The sequence below is a fragment of the Rhinolophus sinicus genome, linkage group LG05 (assembly GCF_036562045.2).
Source record: "Rhinolophus sinicus isolate RSC01 linkage group LG05, ASM3656204v1, whole genome shotgun sequence".
In the NCBI taxonomy this organism is placed as follows: Eukaryota; Metazoa; Chordata; class Mammalia; order Chiroptera; family Rhinolophidae; genus Rhinolophus; species Rhinolophus sinicus.
In genome coordinates, this window is record NC_133755.1 from 62,529,360 (window position 1) to 62,547,571 (window position 18,212).

The following is an 18,212-nucleotide window of genomic DNA, read 5'->3' on the forward strand; positions in this document are numbered from 1 at the left end:
AAGCTAATCTATCTGTAATCACTCTGTCTAAATTATATGTATGCACATGCATAGAAAAATACCCTTGGAGAATATATCTTAAAATCTTAATAGTGGGTACCTCTGGATGGGAATGTAGGTGATGTTAATTTTCTTATTTTTACCTTTCTGTATGTGTGTTTAAATGTATCTCAGTGACATGTATTATGTGAACCAAAAAGGAAAATCACAAGTAGTGTTTCTTTCTGATAGTGGGCCTAGGAGTTGGGGGCTGTGGGTGGGTACAGACCAGCAGGTCAAGGAAGTGTCAAGGCAGAGCTGGGCTCTGTAAAGTCTGCAGGTGCCCCACTGCCTTCTGGGACTTCATTCTTCCAAACCATCCATTTCACAAGTGGCAAACTTGCGTGTAAAAGACATTGCAGAGGGAGAATCCACCTGACCTGCCAGCAGTTGGCCAGAACTGAGTCGTGGTGCCTCTGAGATGGTGGCTATCATGAGTGAGCCATTCAGTGGCAGAGCTGCGTCAGCTCCGGCGTGAGGCCGAGCATTTTCCACCTTTGGAGTCTGAGGTCCAGGCTAGTGGGTAGCAGGGGAGGAAGCAGTGTCCTGCAGAAGGTAGACATGCTTGGCTGGGGCTTTGGAGATTTGATGGGAGTCCCCACGGCAGACCTGGGTATGGGGATAAAAGGGGGCAGTAACAAAGTGGGTAGTTTGACCCACGGGAGTGGCCGTTCTCCCGGGAAGAGATTATAGCAAGAGGGGAGAAAGAAGAAAAAGAGGATCAAAGACAGAGGTATGGGAGGAGGAAGGGAGCCCAAGGAGAAGTGGTCAGAGAGTGGGGGGCACACACCTCCCGGACACTAGGCACCCTGTGGCCCACTCTTATGGCCACTTCTTTTAGCATCGGACAGTTTCTTTTTATTAAAGAGAAGTTGATGTGTGCTGGGGCCCTACCCATGCCCCCGTTAACAGACAGGAAGTCCAGAGAGGGGCTGTGACTTGCCCAGAGCATCTATGGGTGTCATGACAGAGGTAGGCTGACCTCCTCGCCTCTGGGTTCCTGTCCCAGGTTCTCTCTCCAGCCCCCCACACCTCCCAGAGACAAATCTGGAAAAATGGCTGGTGGAATCCCAGGTCAGAAGGCAGCCTGGAGGGTTGTGAGACCCACCAGACCAAAATCTCCAGCACCACCTACTTTTCAGTCTTGCCCACAGTGAAATCACCTTCCTTGGTTTTCCCATCCTTTGTTTCCACTTCCCCACCCACCACATGCCTCATTCCCTTTCCACTTGCAGCCACTGATGTTTTTCAGTGCAAGTTGGATCAAATGAGTCCCTCATTAACACCTTTACCTGACGTTTATCTTAATCTGGCCTGCGGGGCCTTCATCCCTGAGCCTGTACTTGCCTTTTGGATTTGGTCTGATAAAGCTTGTCCTGCTGTGTCGCCTCAGCAAATCTCTTTATTCCGCCAGGAACTCTCCTCCCCACTCTGCCCCTCAACCTTTGGACCATCGCTTTGGCCTCAAGCTGGCATCCCTGACAGCCCCTTAGGCTCCACTGTGTGCTTTCCCTTTGCTCTAACACCTACTAGTGTCATGTTTCTTTTCCCCTCTAGACTGAACTTCAGGGTGGTAGGACAGGGTCCATTTTGTTTGCAGACATGGTCTCTGATGCTCTCGGGACTAAGAGCAGGAGAGAAGCTGGTGCGAGGTGGCACAGGCCAGTGTCTTTTAAGACAGCCCAGCTGAGGACTAAGACCCAGTCAAGTGTCTGCCTGGCACTGTGGGCAGAACATCAGCTGTTTTCAGCATTTGAACAAATGGTGTTCGGAACAGAATGTCTGCCAGAGCCACAGAAGTGAGTGTCCTGCACAAGGGCACCACTGTCAGCCTCACGAACATAGTCTAACACCTGGCATATTGTAGTGTTTGAAAATAAAGCAATTGCTGGGTTTGCTTTCAGTTCCATATGCTGTGTGGGTGCATCTGGAGCGGGTAGCTCTCAGCATGGCCTTTTTTCCTGACCTAGTCGGAGCTCTCCCAGAGTTGGGACCAAGAGACCCTTGGCCGACAATGAGAGCAACATGGAGGGACCCACAGAGCTGAGGCTGGACACGCACACCCACATGCCTTACCTGTGTGGGCTGTTGGCTCACAGGACCAACACTTAGAAACATTTCTCCCTGTCCTCTCTCTTACAACAAAGTTGTAAGTGGCTGTTAATAGAGGTTTTGTATTTTGCAGGGCTAAATACGAGTTTGTTACACAAAGGGCATATCTTCTCTTTATTCACAGAGACTTCAGAAAGGCTAAATGAATGAAAAATGATCTAAATAAGCGTTTCTTCTATTTCATATTTCAATATTAAATAGTATTTAAAATCTTAACATCTTTTTCCGGGAGTATTCAAAATTGGAGTCCTTAGTTTCTGAAGGAAGTTTTGACATCTGACAAATAGGAACAAGGTCATGGTCCTTGCCCCTTGTCACTGGCCAGAGTCTCCTCGATCACCAGCCCAATTCTGTCATCTTCCTGAAGAGGAAGAATACTTTCTGGAGGGAGGAAAGCTATATCAGTGTTCATGCTCACAGGATGGGAGCAGGGCTGGGGATGGCACAGAACGGAGAGGGGAAGAAAATCAGGACTAGCTCTTTATGAAGAGTGGTCTGGGGAAAATTTTGGAGACTTTGAAGTCACTGCAGGCAGAGATGGAAGTGGTCAGGAGAACCCCTACCAAATGTATCGGGATCAATATTTTAAAAAGCACAAAATAGGTCACTGGAAATAAGGATATAAAGCAATGAGTATGGGGATTATACTGTCCAAAGTAACAATCAGGATACTTGACCTGCTGATTAGATGGGGTAATTGGAACTGAGACTGCGCACTCCTTCCAGACGAGGGTGCAGGCTCAGGTTTAGGAGCCCTAAAATGAAATGCTTGTCTGTGACGCACAAGAGGTTATACCAGGTGGTTCCTCCCTCTGTCAGTCTTCTGTGTGACTGACTAGTGGTGGCCAGGCTGGGACAGTAGGAGAGGTCAGCAAGAGGACAGAAGTTCTGTCCCTTCTGATCGCTCCTCCGCTCAGGCCCTGGGTTCGCAGTGCATCCATGTGCCTATGTTTAGGTCAGGTTTGCAGAGAAAAGTGACATAGACGAGCCACAGGCAAAAGATGGGAAGGGAAAGCCACTGCTGTGATTTTCCACTCTGTCTTTCATTGGACAAGACTCTTGGTTTAGACTAGACTCTAGTTTTGCTTGTTGGGAGTGTGTGTGTGTATGTGTGTGCTTTGAATCTCACTCATTATTCATATTGCACGTCACACTGAAAGAGAAAGCAGCTCCAGAACAAAACCTGTCAGGTCTTTTGTCCACCATTATTTTAAAGATGGGGCTACGTAGTCCAAAATGATCAAATAGTTAGCCTTACCATCTTCTAAAAATAGTCTTTATTGAGTAAACTATGTATAGCCAAAAAAAAAAAAAAAAAAAAAAAAAAAGCAGACAAATATATAGATACAACAGAGGTATATTATCTTGGTTTCCAAATTCCATATAATAAATTCACTATGGCTGCCTTGAATACAAAACATGAAGCCTTTGACACAGGAGCTTCCCTGTTATAGTCTGAAACCCCTACCCATCCCTTGATGCACCTTGACAGGCCTTTTGTGTTCTGAGCACCCGATTTTGATGAGTGTATTTGTGGGGTTCCCCACACCCCTGACAAGCAATGCTCAGACACCAGCAGGGTGTCAGGGCTCAATTCTGACACTATTTATACCTGGAGATAGCATCAGATTCCACAGGCTGAGGGCTCAGTCCTACAAGACTGCGCCATCCCTCGTTTCAGATGCCAATTGCAGGCTTATGCTTCTGACAAACTGGCTACAAACTGGAGGTTCCAACGGCCCCCTCCAACTCAGGGTGCCAGTCCCAAGTCCAGGCTGTCACCTGTACTTCTGACTGACTGGCTATAAATCGGAGGCTCCCAAGATTCCCAGCTTGGGTTTGATTAATTTGCTAGAGCAGCTCACAGAACTCAGAGAAACCTGTTACTAGACCACTGTTTACTGTAAGAGGATGTAACTCAAGACGAGCCAGATGGAAGAGAAGCAGAGGACAAAGTATGAGAAAAGGGTGAGCTCCTTCCCTGTCCTCTCCGGATGCACCACTCTCCCTGAATTGCCCGGTGCTCACAAACCCAGAAGCTCTCTGAACCCAGTCCTTTTGGGTTTTTCTGGGGGCTTCATTACAGAGGCATGATAAAATCCTTGGCCACTGACGACTGATTCAACCTCCAGCCCCTCTCCTCTCCCCAGAGGTCAGGGGATGGGACTAAAAGTTCCAACCCTCTAATCAAGTGGTGGCTCTACTGGCAACCAGCCCCCATCCTTAGGTGCTTTCCAAAAGTCATCATTCACATAACAACACATACCTTTATCACTCGTTACTTAGGAAATTTCAAGGGTTTTGGGAGTTCTGTGCCAGAACAGGGAGGACGACCAAATACATATTTCTTATTAAAACTCACAATAACACAGCAGGTATTTGAAAAGACAAGGTACACACCTGTTTTGAGAACTTCAGCAATAAGCTGGTTTTCCAAAATGTATGGATATATATACAGCTATTAAACAGGCCTATTCAGCTTTTGGCATATTCTTTTAAAATATTATTTAAGTCACTAGGATAAGTACATAGAGAAAAAGTGACTGTTCATTTATTGCTTTAGTTACCTGTATTCTGTTCCTCTTAGCATAAAAGACACTCTTCACCCAGCTTCTAGACCCAAGAGCTCTCCATTCCGTTCAATCTTAGACCATCAGCTGCCCATCTTTAAATTCCATTAAAGATATCAAATCAAAAACATACTTATTTAATGCCGACAATACTCGTAGTCAAGGCCTCGTTAATAAGTGCTATACTTGGAATAAAGTATAAAATTCTGTCACTTAGATACAGATGTAATCTCAAATTTTCATTTCTTTAGGGCTGATGGTCAATTTCTTCCCACCCCAAATGAGCTTGCCTGATAGGGTATCTAGATATGTTATGGGTAACTACTTTTGTATTTGACTATTGTTCTTAATTGCCCTTCATTGCACACGCTCTGTCCTTAGTCATCTGTCACAGTCATATTACTGTCTGGTAACTTAGAGTGGTCTTTCAAAGCAAGGATCTAACCAACATTTTAAATAAATTCATCATTTTTAATATCAATTTTTCTTAGAACTGATCTAATTTTCTTCGATAAGTCAAAAGACATAGGCCAGGTAACACAGCATACTGTGGAAATATACTGCTCTTTTAGAAGATACAAATTGTTAGTGTACAGTCATAGTATTGCTGCTATGAGTTATCTACTGAATAGTTAGCTTCTTTAATGTCTACATTTCCTGGAAATTCACTTTGTTACATTTCCAGCTGCACAAAGGCTGTAACTGCTATATATGCCAAATCTTGGAGGGCAGCCTGACACCAATGCAACACTAGACATTTCATTTCCTGTCTTCCTTCCTACATGCTTTGTTAAAGCAGCTCACCGGAAAAACCTGCTTTTAAAAAAGTTAGAACTAGTTTCATAGCATGTTATTTGCTCGTATTGCACCATAGCCTGCTAATATGGATGTTTTTCTTCTTGCTAAATAGGTTGAAATTTAATATTGGAAATTAGTCAAATCTAATCATTCTGATAATGAAAGTCAAACTACTAAGGCTGCAATATCCTTTTGGGGAACATTAATTTCTAGTCAATAAAATTTGAGTGTGCATGTTTAATGAATAGTTAGTTCTCCTTCCCAATTTACTCCAGTCTTATACTGAGTGTTGGTTGTAGGCAAATACAGATAAATACCATATTTTGAGAACACAAATCCATGCTGTCTAAAAAGATCTTGGGAAGTGCGAAAGGAGAGAATAGATGCATTAGGTTGGGCCAGTGTGTCTTGACCTCCAAGGAAAGGGCAGGGGGACCTGTTTTTGGGTGCACTCTGTGTCCTAGACCTGTCTATTCTGGTCTGAGAGCTGAGTGTGGGGTCATCTGGGATGCTTCATGGAGGGTCAGTGCCTGGGAAGAGGGCATGGGTCACATGGGCAGCAAACACAGGGTCCTCTGTTTGAGGGCAATTTTGTTATCATGTGCATGAATAAAAGGCCCGGGTGTCACATGGTTCTTGCTTGCTACTCAAGCATACTAAAAGCTCACTTTATTCTGAGGCAAATTCTGCTCAATCACAGGTACTCTTCCTTTTCTTCCTTTTTAATAGGTTTAACTGAAGTGTCCGAAAGAAAAGATGAAAAAATAACTTATACTTGGACGCTGTAAACCTGCCAAGGGGGAGACTAAGTCACCATTTTTTAATCTTCCTACAACGCTGGTCTGAAAGGTTCTCTTGAGACAGTAATTAGGCAAAATTCCAGAGTCCCTTGCATATCAAGTCACAAAGCACGGGGGTTAGAAAGTAGCTAAAACAAAGTGGACCTTGTTTTTAGAAATCTAATGACTTGGGGAGACTAGAGTGTGACCGCTGCTTTTTCTTTTACAACTAAGCCCCTGCCACACAAACCGGACTGACAGCTGATGGCCAAGAGGTTCCACACAAGCAGTTTAGCCAAAAAGCTGGTTTGACGACTTATTTTAACCAGTGGGTCCAACAAATAATAAGACCCTCTCCTCCCACATCTGTGGAAACAGACATTGTCAGTGCCTTATTAACACATTCTTGGAAATGAAAAAAACAAAAAAACAGAGTGACACAAAAGGGGCAATGAAACACGAAAAGCAACACCTAGAATACATGAAATTGTCTAGATGCTAATTTAGCTTTGCCTAAAAACATGAGACATGTCTCCAGGAGGTAACCCTCCCAGCCCCAGAGCATTTTTCTAAGGCCAGCCTAGGTTTCTGGAGAGAATATGCTCTCTGAAGGAGATAAAAACAAAAATGAAAAAACCCCTAAAGTTTACTGCTACTTTCTGTGGCTCAAAGTTTCCATAAGAAGTATGTTAAAATACATAACACGTATAAGTCGTCCTAGGTTGCCTCAAAACCAACGATAATAACCACCTGAGAGGGACGTGTGGTGTGCCTACAAAGCTATAGAAAGTTGCAAGAGTGATGGCCAAAACCTCAGCTACTGGAGAGCAATCTCGTGACAGACTGAAGCACCCAAGGTCTATTTCCAGAAAAGCCAGTGTGTGCGTGGGGGTGTGTGTGTGTGTGAGGTGGGGGGGGTAAGGGAGGAGCAACTCTGAAGCAAAGAAGAAACTTCTAATAACCACCAAAGTGCTAAGGTTCTCGAAGGAGACTCTGATCAACTCCAACTGGCTGAGGGACTCCATAAAAGGTCTTTGAAAAAAATATGCCTTTTTATTCATTTAGGGGACTTACTGCCTGCTAGTAATGAAAAGTTGAGAATCGTGGGTAAAGCGATATAAGGATGCAAAAACGGACGTGCAGATGAGGAGGGGCGGGGATGGACGAGGCCTGACGTTTGCTGAAAGCTGACCAAGTGCTGGGCATGAGCTAGCGAGACATTTCTTAGCAGCCTTGCAAGGACATGAGTCCACTGGGAAAGTTGTCTGAGGAAGTTACAAACCCTGGCTTTAAAAAAGAAAAAAAAAAAAATTCAGGCTTCCAGTAGCCCCTGGAGGATGAGCGACCAGAGATGCGTGGTGTGGGCCTGGCCCTACCTCAGTCACAGGACAGCTGTGGACCATCTTCCCAAGTCTCAATCTTTAACACTAAGTCATTTACCTGGGGAGAATTTTTAAAGCATTTTCTCTTAAACAGTAGCTTATAAAGTAGAAAGCACAATCCGTAGAAAATTTGAAGACACAAAACCAGAAAAATATTATTTTGTTACGTTGGCCACTCTGAGCTTGACCCCAGAGCCCTGGAGATCCAAGGGACTCTGGCTGAAATGCTATGACCTGGCTCCCTGACCTGCAGCATATGAGAGGAGACAGCGGCATGGAAGACAGAATGGGCTGGGCGTCAGAGCTGCACTGGGGCTGCAGAAGCAGTTAAGTGAAATGAGGAGTGAGGGAGGTGCAGCAGCAGGAGCTGGCAAAGTCGAGAGCAACTAAGAGACAGAAGCTAGAACAAGCCTGTTCACAGGGAAGAAGCCAGCAACACCCAACATGTCTCCAGAGAAGCTCACAGCTGTCTGGGAAGAAGCCCCTCACAAGACAAGGCAGCTTTCATTCTCAGTCCCTCACTCTGGCATCCACAGTGAGGTCTCCATCTAGCAGCGTCCAGGGACATTTCAGGTAGACTCATAAATTTATTTTCTTAAAAAAACAAAAAACACTCAAATTAACTATACTGTGAGAGCTCCTCAAAAAACTTTTATTCTGTTGATTTTTTTTTTTTTTTTTTTTTTTTTTTTTTACCAGCACACTGCCTGGTACACACTGCCAGGCAGCAATTAAAAAAAAAAATTTTTTTAAATACGTAATTTATAACACTGGGAAGATTTCATTTCAGTGTTTGAGAAAATGTGGTTATTCTTGGAAAGAGTTTATACTTTCACAACTCTGCATAACAGAGGCTTTGTCCTAAGTTTTATAAGTCCTCAGACAGACAGTAGAACACCTTAGATTAACATTTAAGTGCTTTGGAAGGGTAGTAAAAAACTCTCAAGAAATTCAAGAGTTGTAACTGCAGGGAAGACGGTGGCTTCTATAGCCCAGGGCAGATTCGCAGCACTGACAGGGTAGGGGATATGTCTTCAGTGTCTCACCCAGACTGGGTACCTCCAGGACAGTTCCCCTGCTTGATTACTGCAAGAATTTGGGCAGGAGGCAGACCAACAGAGAGAGACTGTGAACTTCTCCAACCGGCTCAGGCCTCACACTGAAGCTTGGCTGAACCAGTACCCGCTGTTTAGCTACTGTGCACGTCATCCTGGAAGTGCCTCCGACATCTGTCCCACCACAGAGAAGACCAGAACCAGGATCGGGCATTCTGACCTCCCTTCTCCTTCCATGTAATTACCTGAAGTTCTATGTGTACTGGACATGGGCAGAGTTTTTACAAATTAAATAACTTTCTTAAAATACAATATAACATCATGACATACAATTCTCTTTGAAAAGTCTTTCCAATTAATTTACAAAATTTTGTGCAAAAACACTGACCTCAAATAAATAGGGAGAAAAAAGTGGGAAGAACTAAACTATTATTTTTGTTTGTTTTTTTTAAATTAAAACTTAAAAACACTAGCTGCACTTCAAAGTATTTGCAGGATGAAATGCATCAAGAAGGCCATGAAAAACAGCCCTCAGAGTCAGAGTTGCATTTTCAAGTGAGGTTTTCTGTGTTCAAAACTCACAATGGACGCCTCCGCTGAGGTCCTTCACCACGCCCTCTTTGACCAGCTTTACGAGCAACCTGGTCTCGGTTGTCACGTTATGCATGGTCTGAAAGTTCATGGCAGCCATGCAGAGATTGTCAAAGTAATGCAAAGGGGTTTTGGGTTGATTGAGGTCATATCCAAAGCCTGCCAAACTGACTTCATCACACAGATGTGTGGCTAAGATAACCGCAATGACACCAATTGTGGGGACGTTCTGAAAAAGAGAAAAGACAAAAGAGCCTAAGCACAAGTCATTGTTTCCTACGCAGCAAGCACTGCCATGCCACATAATAAAGGCTGCACTGGGGGCTGCAATTTTAAACATCACACCATTTTATATATCAGCGAATTCTAAAGTTTGACTTCCCATTCAATTCAGGATTCTAGACTCCAAAACATGGTCTGTGATGTGAATACTTTTAACACACCACCAAGAGGCAGCCTGGCAGTTCTTGCACCAAGCTAAAAGGTGTTTCTCCTTATACTTGGAGAGTATTTACTGCCATATATATGCTATATTTCCTCCCACTTATTTTGTGTTCTAACTTTTGTTTCTGATACCTTTTGCCATTCAGCAAGTTCATATTTTATATAATCAAGTTTGTCCAGTTTTTATTTTTATTTATTTATGAAAAATTTTTTTATTAGGAAACAGTGTGTTTTTCTAGGACTCATCAGCTCCAAGTCAACTCGTTGTCTTCAATCTAGTTGTGGAGGGCGCAGCTCACTTGCCTACGTGGGAATTAAACCCGTGACCTGGGTATTATGAACACTGTGCTCTAACCAACTGAGGCAACTGGCCGCCCACCGGCGGCTTAGCTCCAAGTCAAGCCATTGTTTTCACTCTAGTTGTGGAGCGCACAGCTCACTGGCCCATTTGGGAATCGAACCAGTGATGTTGGTGTTATGAGCACTGAGCTCTAGCCAACTAAGCCAACCAGCAGCCCCAAGTTAGTCCATTTTTTAAAGATTACTGTTTAAATAAAATCTACAGCTAAACAAATGAGCATTTGCCTATGCTTAAAAAAAACTATGAAATTTAATAAAGAAACAGTTTAAAATACACAGAAATCTAAAAATATTGAACAATACTTAACTATTAGGTTGGTGCAAAAGTAATTGTGGTTTAAAAGGTTAAACATTGCAAAAACTGCAATCAATTTGCACCAACCTAATATATTTACAGCAAAACATCTTTACAACTTAGTTTAAGTATCTTGCTAAAGTCTGTTTAAGTCTTGTTTTTTTAAACTGTTTTGTTAAAAGTGATGCTAACTGTTAAAGTTGTAAAGTCTTTGTTCAACGGGCAGGAATCACATGGCCTGTGGGCTTGCCATGGATGGAGAGGCAGGAAAGGACCAGAGGGGGCAGAACACCTGAGGAAAAGGGCGGCCTGCTAGGAGATGAGCTTCAACACTGTGAAACGTCTCAGGTAACTTGGGTCGTCAAGCCTGCGGCTGGAGCCAGAGCTCAATTTAGCTGTCCTTGATCATAGTAAAGAACTAGGTTTTGTTTTCAAGGAGCCTCGTAGGTGTTTGTTTCCCTCAATAACCACAGAATTCTTCCTTTAAAATTTACACAGTTGTTTGCAAGAATCTTTATACTTAGAATTTGATTCATAGGGCAAATAGAAGAACCTGCTAATCTGCCTATCGATTAACTACACCTAAGAGTCTAGCTCAGTGTTTGCAAACTGTGACCCTGACCAGCATCACCTCCTGCGAAATATCTCAGGCCCTCAGTGTGAGCTGCAGCCCCCACATTTCAAAATTACTCACTTTCCTTTACATGTAGAGGTTTCGCTCGAAGTTTTGTTTAAGAGTGATTTCTTGCTTAAAATAAAGCTTAAAGACACAGGTCTAGTTATTCAAATGATGAAGAAATAGGAACTAAAGGACTCTCCACCCCCTGGTGGCAGCACAGGCTAATTGCAGGTAAAGAATCAACTGCAGTGAACACCATGGAGCTGAGATTCTCAAATTAGGCTACAAAATAAAATCACCCCAGGAACTCTGAAAATCCCAACGTATAGACCACAGCACAGACCAGTTAAATCAGAATGTCTGGGTGGGACCCAGGCATCAACAGAAAAGCACTGCTCTGGGGGCTGATTTTATTGACCACTACTTATAAAGTGATGATAAATGTCAATTCTCACCTGAGTGGCCCACAGAGTTAAAAATGTAAAGAACTTTCCAGACCACTACAGTGCCTTTCAGGATCCTGCAATTAGTTAGATGGAGTCCCGGAGTAAGCATACCTTAAATAACATCTCAGTGACCTAAGTGTTAATGTGCTGACTACTCTAAAGAGATGAGTCGCCGGGGGGAGGGCCAACTAAACAGTGAGGCCCTGAGGTAAAGGTGCAAAGCGGTGAACACACATGGAGCATCCGATCACAGGGCAGGTTTCCCCACCGGAAGGTGCTTCTGGGTATACACTGAGCCTAACTGAGATCTGTACAGATGTCACCCCTCCAACGCAGAGAAGAATAGTTAACTTTCAGTAGCAACAAAAATACCTTATCTCGGCCCCAGAACCTTGACTGAGGCTCTGAATATTGCAGGATGTCAAAGGCAGTCTCTTTGATAATGACTGGATTCAAAATCCTGAAATGTTTTGGCTGTAATGGGATTTTCTCTGCCACCTGCTTCCAAAAGAAGAGTCGCACCCAAAATGGCTAAGGAAAGAAAGCAAACAGTCATGAGGGGTATTTAATAAAGTCATCCAATCAGTAGAGGGTGAGACTGCAACCCCTCATAATCAGGCCACACTGTGGCTGTCACCCCGTGGCTGTCACCCTGTGTGAGCATGCATTCTGCGGCAAAGTCACAGATCTTTGCAAATTCAGTACCTCAACTCAAAAGGGCAACTCTAAAGCATCTATTTATGAAGGTGGCATTGGACAAGAGGAGGAACTGCAGAAGCCACTCTTGTTTGTTTGGGGAAGAAATTCCTTAGAGAACTACCTGAGGTGGTAGCCTTTTTAGGGCGGAAAGCCACCATTGTGCCCAGGGAAGACTAAGCAAACAGCCAATTCAAGGGTATTCAGCGCTGTGAGTACCATGGTCTGATCAGGCCCTCACCCAGTGTCCTCTCTCTCCACTCACTGTTTCCCAGTCCTGTGAAGTCTCTTGGTAACTGACTGTGAATCACTTCATATGTGCTTCATCTTCCAACTAGAACAACTTCCACGCAACAGAAAGTCCAGAAGACCATGACAACCTGTACAGAATCAAGCTCTGGAGATACAAAGTCTCCATCCTACAAAGCTTGTGTGAAAAGTCTAATATGTCCTATCAATTTTGCAGACAGCCAGTTTGTGCAAGTGCATATAAGTGCACACGCACTCATGACAGTTGGCCTCTAAAACATAATGCGTGGGACTATATAGTAATGTGATCATAATTGTAAAATAAAAGGAATATGACCAGGTGGGGGCCATCTGCTCCACATCTGTCCCTCTAGAGGGCTGTGAATTTACTCCTACAAGAACACCACCAACTGAAGCATTTTTGGAGAATCTCTGAGAATATTCCTTAGAGATTTTATGTATATTCTTTTGAATATCCTCAATAATGGTTTATATTAATCCATGTAAACCTAAATTCTGGAACTAGCCAAAAGCCATGTAAGTTCAAGTCTGGTGAATAAGTTGAGTCATCAACCTTAGTAATAGTGACTCTGGTCCAAAACTTGATACTCCCATTAACTCACGATCACGATTTCTACATGTGACTCGATCAAGTTCTGAAAGCAATTTCCAGCAAGGAGTTCTGAAGGCTTTCTACAAAGGGAGTGGTCATTTGACAGACAACACAAAAGTATGCATTCCATTGTTTGTTTAAAAGTAAAAGTCTGTAATTACAACTAGACACCCCTTCACTTTTCACAAAGAGACATTCGATAGCTGAATTTCTAGTGCTTACCAGGGTTTCGTTTTTAACCATTGCTTGAAGCCAGTTGAAGTCCACACTCTTAAATAACACAGCAACAAACAAGTCATTAGAATAATATTCGAGGTCAGACAGTGGGGCACCCTCTGGATAAGTCATCCTTATAGTAGTTTTATTTCCAACATGCTCTGAATATCCCTCAACTGGTGCACTGTTTAATCTATTTAAATAAAAAGGACAAAATAAATTGACAAAGCAAGCCATCAACTATCTTATCACATAACCAAAGAAACCCCCCATCCTGTTCTCCACACTTTTTCAGGACTGGGAATGAGTCTGCGGTTGGGGGTGGGGTGTCCCTCCCATTAGCCTGGTCATCACGCCTCCTAGTTTCGCCCTCTCCAGGTGCTCGGTGAATACAGCCTTCAGTCAGGGAGGGACGCCCAAATCTAGTCTCTGAATGTCCAGCAGTTCTCTCTAGTCCTGCCACTTTTAAGCCAATCCGATCATTACATTTGGGGCTTTCTCTAGGCACTAGTAGTATTTCCTTGAAAGCCTCCCATCATGCTTAGATATTAGCTGCTCTTGCCAGAATTTCACAAAGGTAATCAGAAAGGAAAACCTAGAAACCCGACAAGGTAGACACATGCGGCAGTTACATGGACAGAGTTGGACCAAGGCAGGCAATGGGCTCAGGTGCAACCTGTTCTTAAAGCAAGGATTTGGGGCACTTGCAACTGTTAGATCAGTGAAGGCTTTACCAGGGTGGTGGTTTGGGGGAAAATTCTAAGAATTCTTCCCTAAGTAATACCGCTCACCAAGTCACACAGTTGTGTAGTCTGTTTGGTTCTTCACCTGTATTATGACACCTGTTCTTAACCTCCCTTTGCTATTTCACTGCCACTTCCTCATCTAGATCTCAGACACCTAACCCCTGGATTATTAAAAGATATTATCAGACATGACAACTAAATGCAAGGCACGATCCTGGAACGGTTATTCTTTTCTTTTTCTTTCTAGCCCCCTCCCCTTTTTTAAAAGAAAGGACATTAGTAGGATAACTTGTGAAATCTGAATAAAGACGGTAGATAAGCTCTACTGTATCAGTGTTGATTTCCTAATTCTAAATATTTTTTTGTGGTTCTATAATAGAATGTCCTGATTCTTAGGAAACACACACTGAAGTATTTAGGGGTAAAGGAGCTAGATATTTGCAACTAATTCTGAAAGCGTTCAGAAAATAATAGTGTGTGTGTGTGTGTGTGTGTGTGTGTGTGTGTGTGGAGAGAAAGAGAGAGAGAGAGAGAGAGAAAGTTACAAAGCAGTTATAAAATGATAAAGCATTATTAATTGGGGAATATGGAAAAAGGGTGAATGGGAGTTCTTCGTACTATTTTTGCAACTTTTCTGTTAAGTTTGGAATCACTTTAAGCCAGAAAGTTACTCAAAAAAAGCTTCGTAACTGATCTTCTCCCTCATCATGACACTCAATCACGCTTTCTCTGTCCCGTGTTCACTGGCCTCCCAGTGCCTAGGCATCAAGTCCATGCCCCCCCAGCCTGGCACCTGCCTGTACTGGGCACCTTCCCAGCCTTTCCTGCCCTCCCAGGACCCCGCCCTCCTTCTGCCAGATGAAGCTCCTCACCCAGATCTCCCCGCCCGCCCTCCTCCTCCCTGAAGAGCCAAATCCCAGTTGTGCTCAAGGCTGCCCTTTTCTTCCACATCTCTCCGGCCCAGAACGCGCACCATTGGCACCCGATTTCTCCCTTCTTCTCCTCCCATATCCCTGTCATGCACCATTAGATGGGCATGGGGTCCAGCCTGCCTCCCTCAGTGTTGTCTGTGCACAGAAGACCATTCAGCTGCTCACAGAAGGCCAGGGTTGAGGTTCTGGAAGCCTCAGAACCCCGCATTTATAATGCTGGGGTCTGGCCTGGGCCCTGGGCCCTATGGTATCCTCATCTATGACACTGGCCAATAGTGAAGACTTCACTGAGGAATGAGGACATCTAAAGCATATGACATGCAGTGACACAGAGACAGCCACCAGTGAAAGGCAGCAATTGTATGTCTTCACCCCAACCTTTATACTCCCTCTTCACATCATTCCTGCCTTCTGGTCACTGGGGACTATAGTACCCCTTTTGCCTTAAAACTCTGTTCTTAGCTGTTTCTTTGATCTCTTAGCCTTTACAAAAACCTGGTTCTTTCCTACAAACACCTTATATCTCCTGTGTTCTCCTCCTTAGCCCCCACCTTCCTACACATTCTCCAAATAGAGCTGCTAACATTTACTGAGCATTTACTACAAGCCTAACACTATTCTAACTGCTTTTAATCTGTTAACTCACCTTATTTTCACAGTCACTCTATAAGGCATGTGCTACTAGTATTGCCTCCAATTTCAGATGAAGAAATGGAGGCACAAGACAGTTAGGAAACTTGCCTGAGATCTCAGCTACTGGGGACAAAGGCATTATGTGAATATATCATCCCTTTTTAGTTCAAAATATCTGAAATGGATCTTGTCACCCTCCGCCACTAACCAGAGGTTTTCCTCAACTCCATTTCTGACAGCCGTTCCACTATTGTCTTAGACACACAGGCTAGAAATCTTGGTGCCCTCTGACATTAACTGGCAAACTATCAGAAAGCCCTGTAATCACACCTCTTATATTTGATCCTTAGCCTCATTTCTTCTTTCTGTCTCACACCAGGCCCAAACACTGCATGCCCTGATTGCAATCTCTAAACCCAGGCTCCCATCTGTATTTTCTCCTGCCATCAATCAAATCCATACCCTACTGCTGGACAATTTTAATTAAGACCCAACTTTCATCATGCTCCTGATTCTGCACACCCTTCAAGATAGGGACAATTTACCAAAATGTATCAAGAGCCTAAAAATTCTTGGTATTATTTCCAAGGAAATAATCAGAGATGTACATAAAGACGTATGTACAGTATGAGAATATGCAAAGCATTTTCACAATAACAAATAAACTGGGAACATTCTAAATGTCAGTAATAGGAGTGGCTAAATAATTTATGATACGCTCAAGTAAAGGAATAGTAAATTATTTAAAGTTAGCTTTCTAAAGAATATTTAATACCTTCAGAAATTGTTCCTAATGTTAAGTAAAAAAAAGCAAGACTTCATAAGAATATAAATGTATTCGTTAGTATGTGCATAGAACAAAAGTGAAAACAATAAAACAAATTAATAGTAGTTGGTTATTTGTGCTATGAGAGTGGTATTTTCTTCCTTATATTTTCTGTATTTTTTTAATCTTCAAGAATGAACATAATTTACTTATAATCAGAAACACAATTTTCAGCTAGCTAAACTAAGAAGAATCTAGGCTGGCTGCCTTATGGCTGGCCTGTTGTGTGGTGTTCAGAGTCTCCTGTGTGCTTCCTGCACCCTAACCAATGTGCTCACCCCCCATAGCTCTGCCAGGCAGCCCCTCCTCCTCTTAGCCTGTCTGGCACAGATAAGCCCTCCGCTGGCTTATCTGAATCTATCCGTCCTTCTAAACCTTACCTCCTCTGAAAAAGCTTTGCCAAATTAGGGTCAACACAGCAGTTTGGGGCATCTCATCATTTCATGTTTTTGTTTCAACTTCTCCAACAGTGAAGCCCCCTGATGGCAGGGACATGCAGTGCTGCTTGTTTCCCTCAGTGTGCCTGGTGTCAAATTGAGCGACAGCAGTGCACTTAACTCTAGAAGAGAAAGGTTGGTTGAAAACCAATGTACCTGATCACAACATCGAACTGGTTCAGGGCGTGGCCCAGGGCTAGCCCGTGGAGTATTCCGCCACTTCCGATCACCACACAACGCCTACAGCTCTTTGCTTTCAAATGTTCAGGAAAGTCGTGCTCAGGCAACAGTTCCAAGAGGGTCTGGACTTTACTGGAGAACTTCCGGAATCCAAAAGGAGGGTCGTACTTGTACTCGGCCTCATTCACTTTCGGAGCTTTCTGCACGAAAGGCTGTAAGTCCATGCTGTACCTGTGCTCAAACAACTGTGCCATTGACTTCTGGGCGAACTTGGGTCGGCATTCCTTTCGCAAGACTTGCTGAGCATGTTTCTGAGCTCTCTGGAATGGAATCACACCAATCTGAGTTTAAAATGCTCTCAGGCATTAGAAATACACCCGTACAGATAGCACTCTGCCCTGTGATGTCCGATGCAGCTCCCCTTTCGATCACTGTCCTTTAACACAGAACGTCTGCTTTTAAGAGTTAATTTATGCTAGAAACTGGAAGGAAAAAAAAAAGAAAAAAACTAGGAGAATCACACTGACAAGGAGATAAACTCAACAAGAATATTTATTTCATTGCATAAGTAAAGCAGGAGGGACCCCAACCTACCTACGACCCTGAAGGCTAACCTTGTTCAAATAAATTTGGGGGTAAAAAAAACCCCAACTTAAGATTTGATGTGTTTAAGATTTCATGTTTTATATAAAATCCTCTCACATCCTAAAACACAGATGAACTTTGAGGACATTATACTACGTGAAATAAGTCAGTCACAAAAAGACAAATGCTGTATGATCCCGTTTATATAAGGTATCTACAGTAGTCAAATTAATAAAAATAGGAAGTAGAATGGTGGTTCACAGGGACTGGGGAAGGGGAAAACAGGGAGTTGTTTAATGGGTATAGTTTCAGTTTTGCGAGAAATTGAAAAGTTCTTGAAATCTGTTTCACAACAATGTGAATATACGAGGTAGGACAATTAAGTTCGCGAACTGATTCTAGAAAAAGTGCTACATACCTCATTGCAGAATATCACTACGGTCACCTTCGAAGTACTCCCCTTGGGAAGCTATGCACTGATGCCAGCACCTAGTCCACCCTTCAAAGCAATTTTGGAACTCTTTTTCTGGGATGGCCATCAGAGCTGTTGGTGTATTACCCTTGATGTCCTGAATGTCATCAAAATGTCTTCTTTTCTTGGGTAAAGAA

The 18,212-nt window shown here is 43.3% G+C and overlaps 1 protein-coding gene across 4 annotated transcripts in view; it reads right to left on the minus strand.

Moving 5' to 3' along the window:
- Nucleotides 1-3,405: 3,405 nt before the first annotated feature.
- The window catches only part of ST3GAL5 (ST3 beta-galactoside alpha-2,3-sialyltransferase 5), a 49,624-nt gene continuing 34,817 nt past the window's right edge, over nt 3,406-18,212 (minus strand). For 3 of the 4 annotated variants that reach the window (XM_019749210.2, XM_019749212.2, XM_074332279.1), the window contains 4 exons: nt 16,995-17,338; nt 13,271-13,457; nt 11,863-12,021; nt 3,406-9,555 (listed from right to left, as the gene is read on the minus strand). In XM_019749210.2, the coding sequence (XP_019604769.1) occupies nt 9,307-9,555; nt 11,863-12,021; nt 13,271-13,457; nt 16,995-17,338 (939 nt within the window). In that variant the 3' untranslated portion in view covers nt 3,406-9,306. Of the gene's footprint in view, nt 9,556-11,862; nt 12,022-13,270; nt 13,458-16,994; nt 17,339-18,021; nt 18,129-18,212 lie in introns of those variants that run through there. The other variant, XM_074332280.1, reaches the window with a different exon arrangement.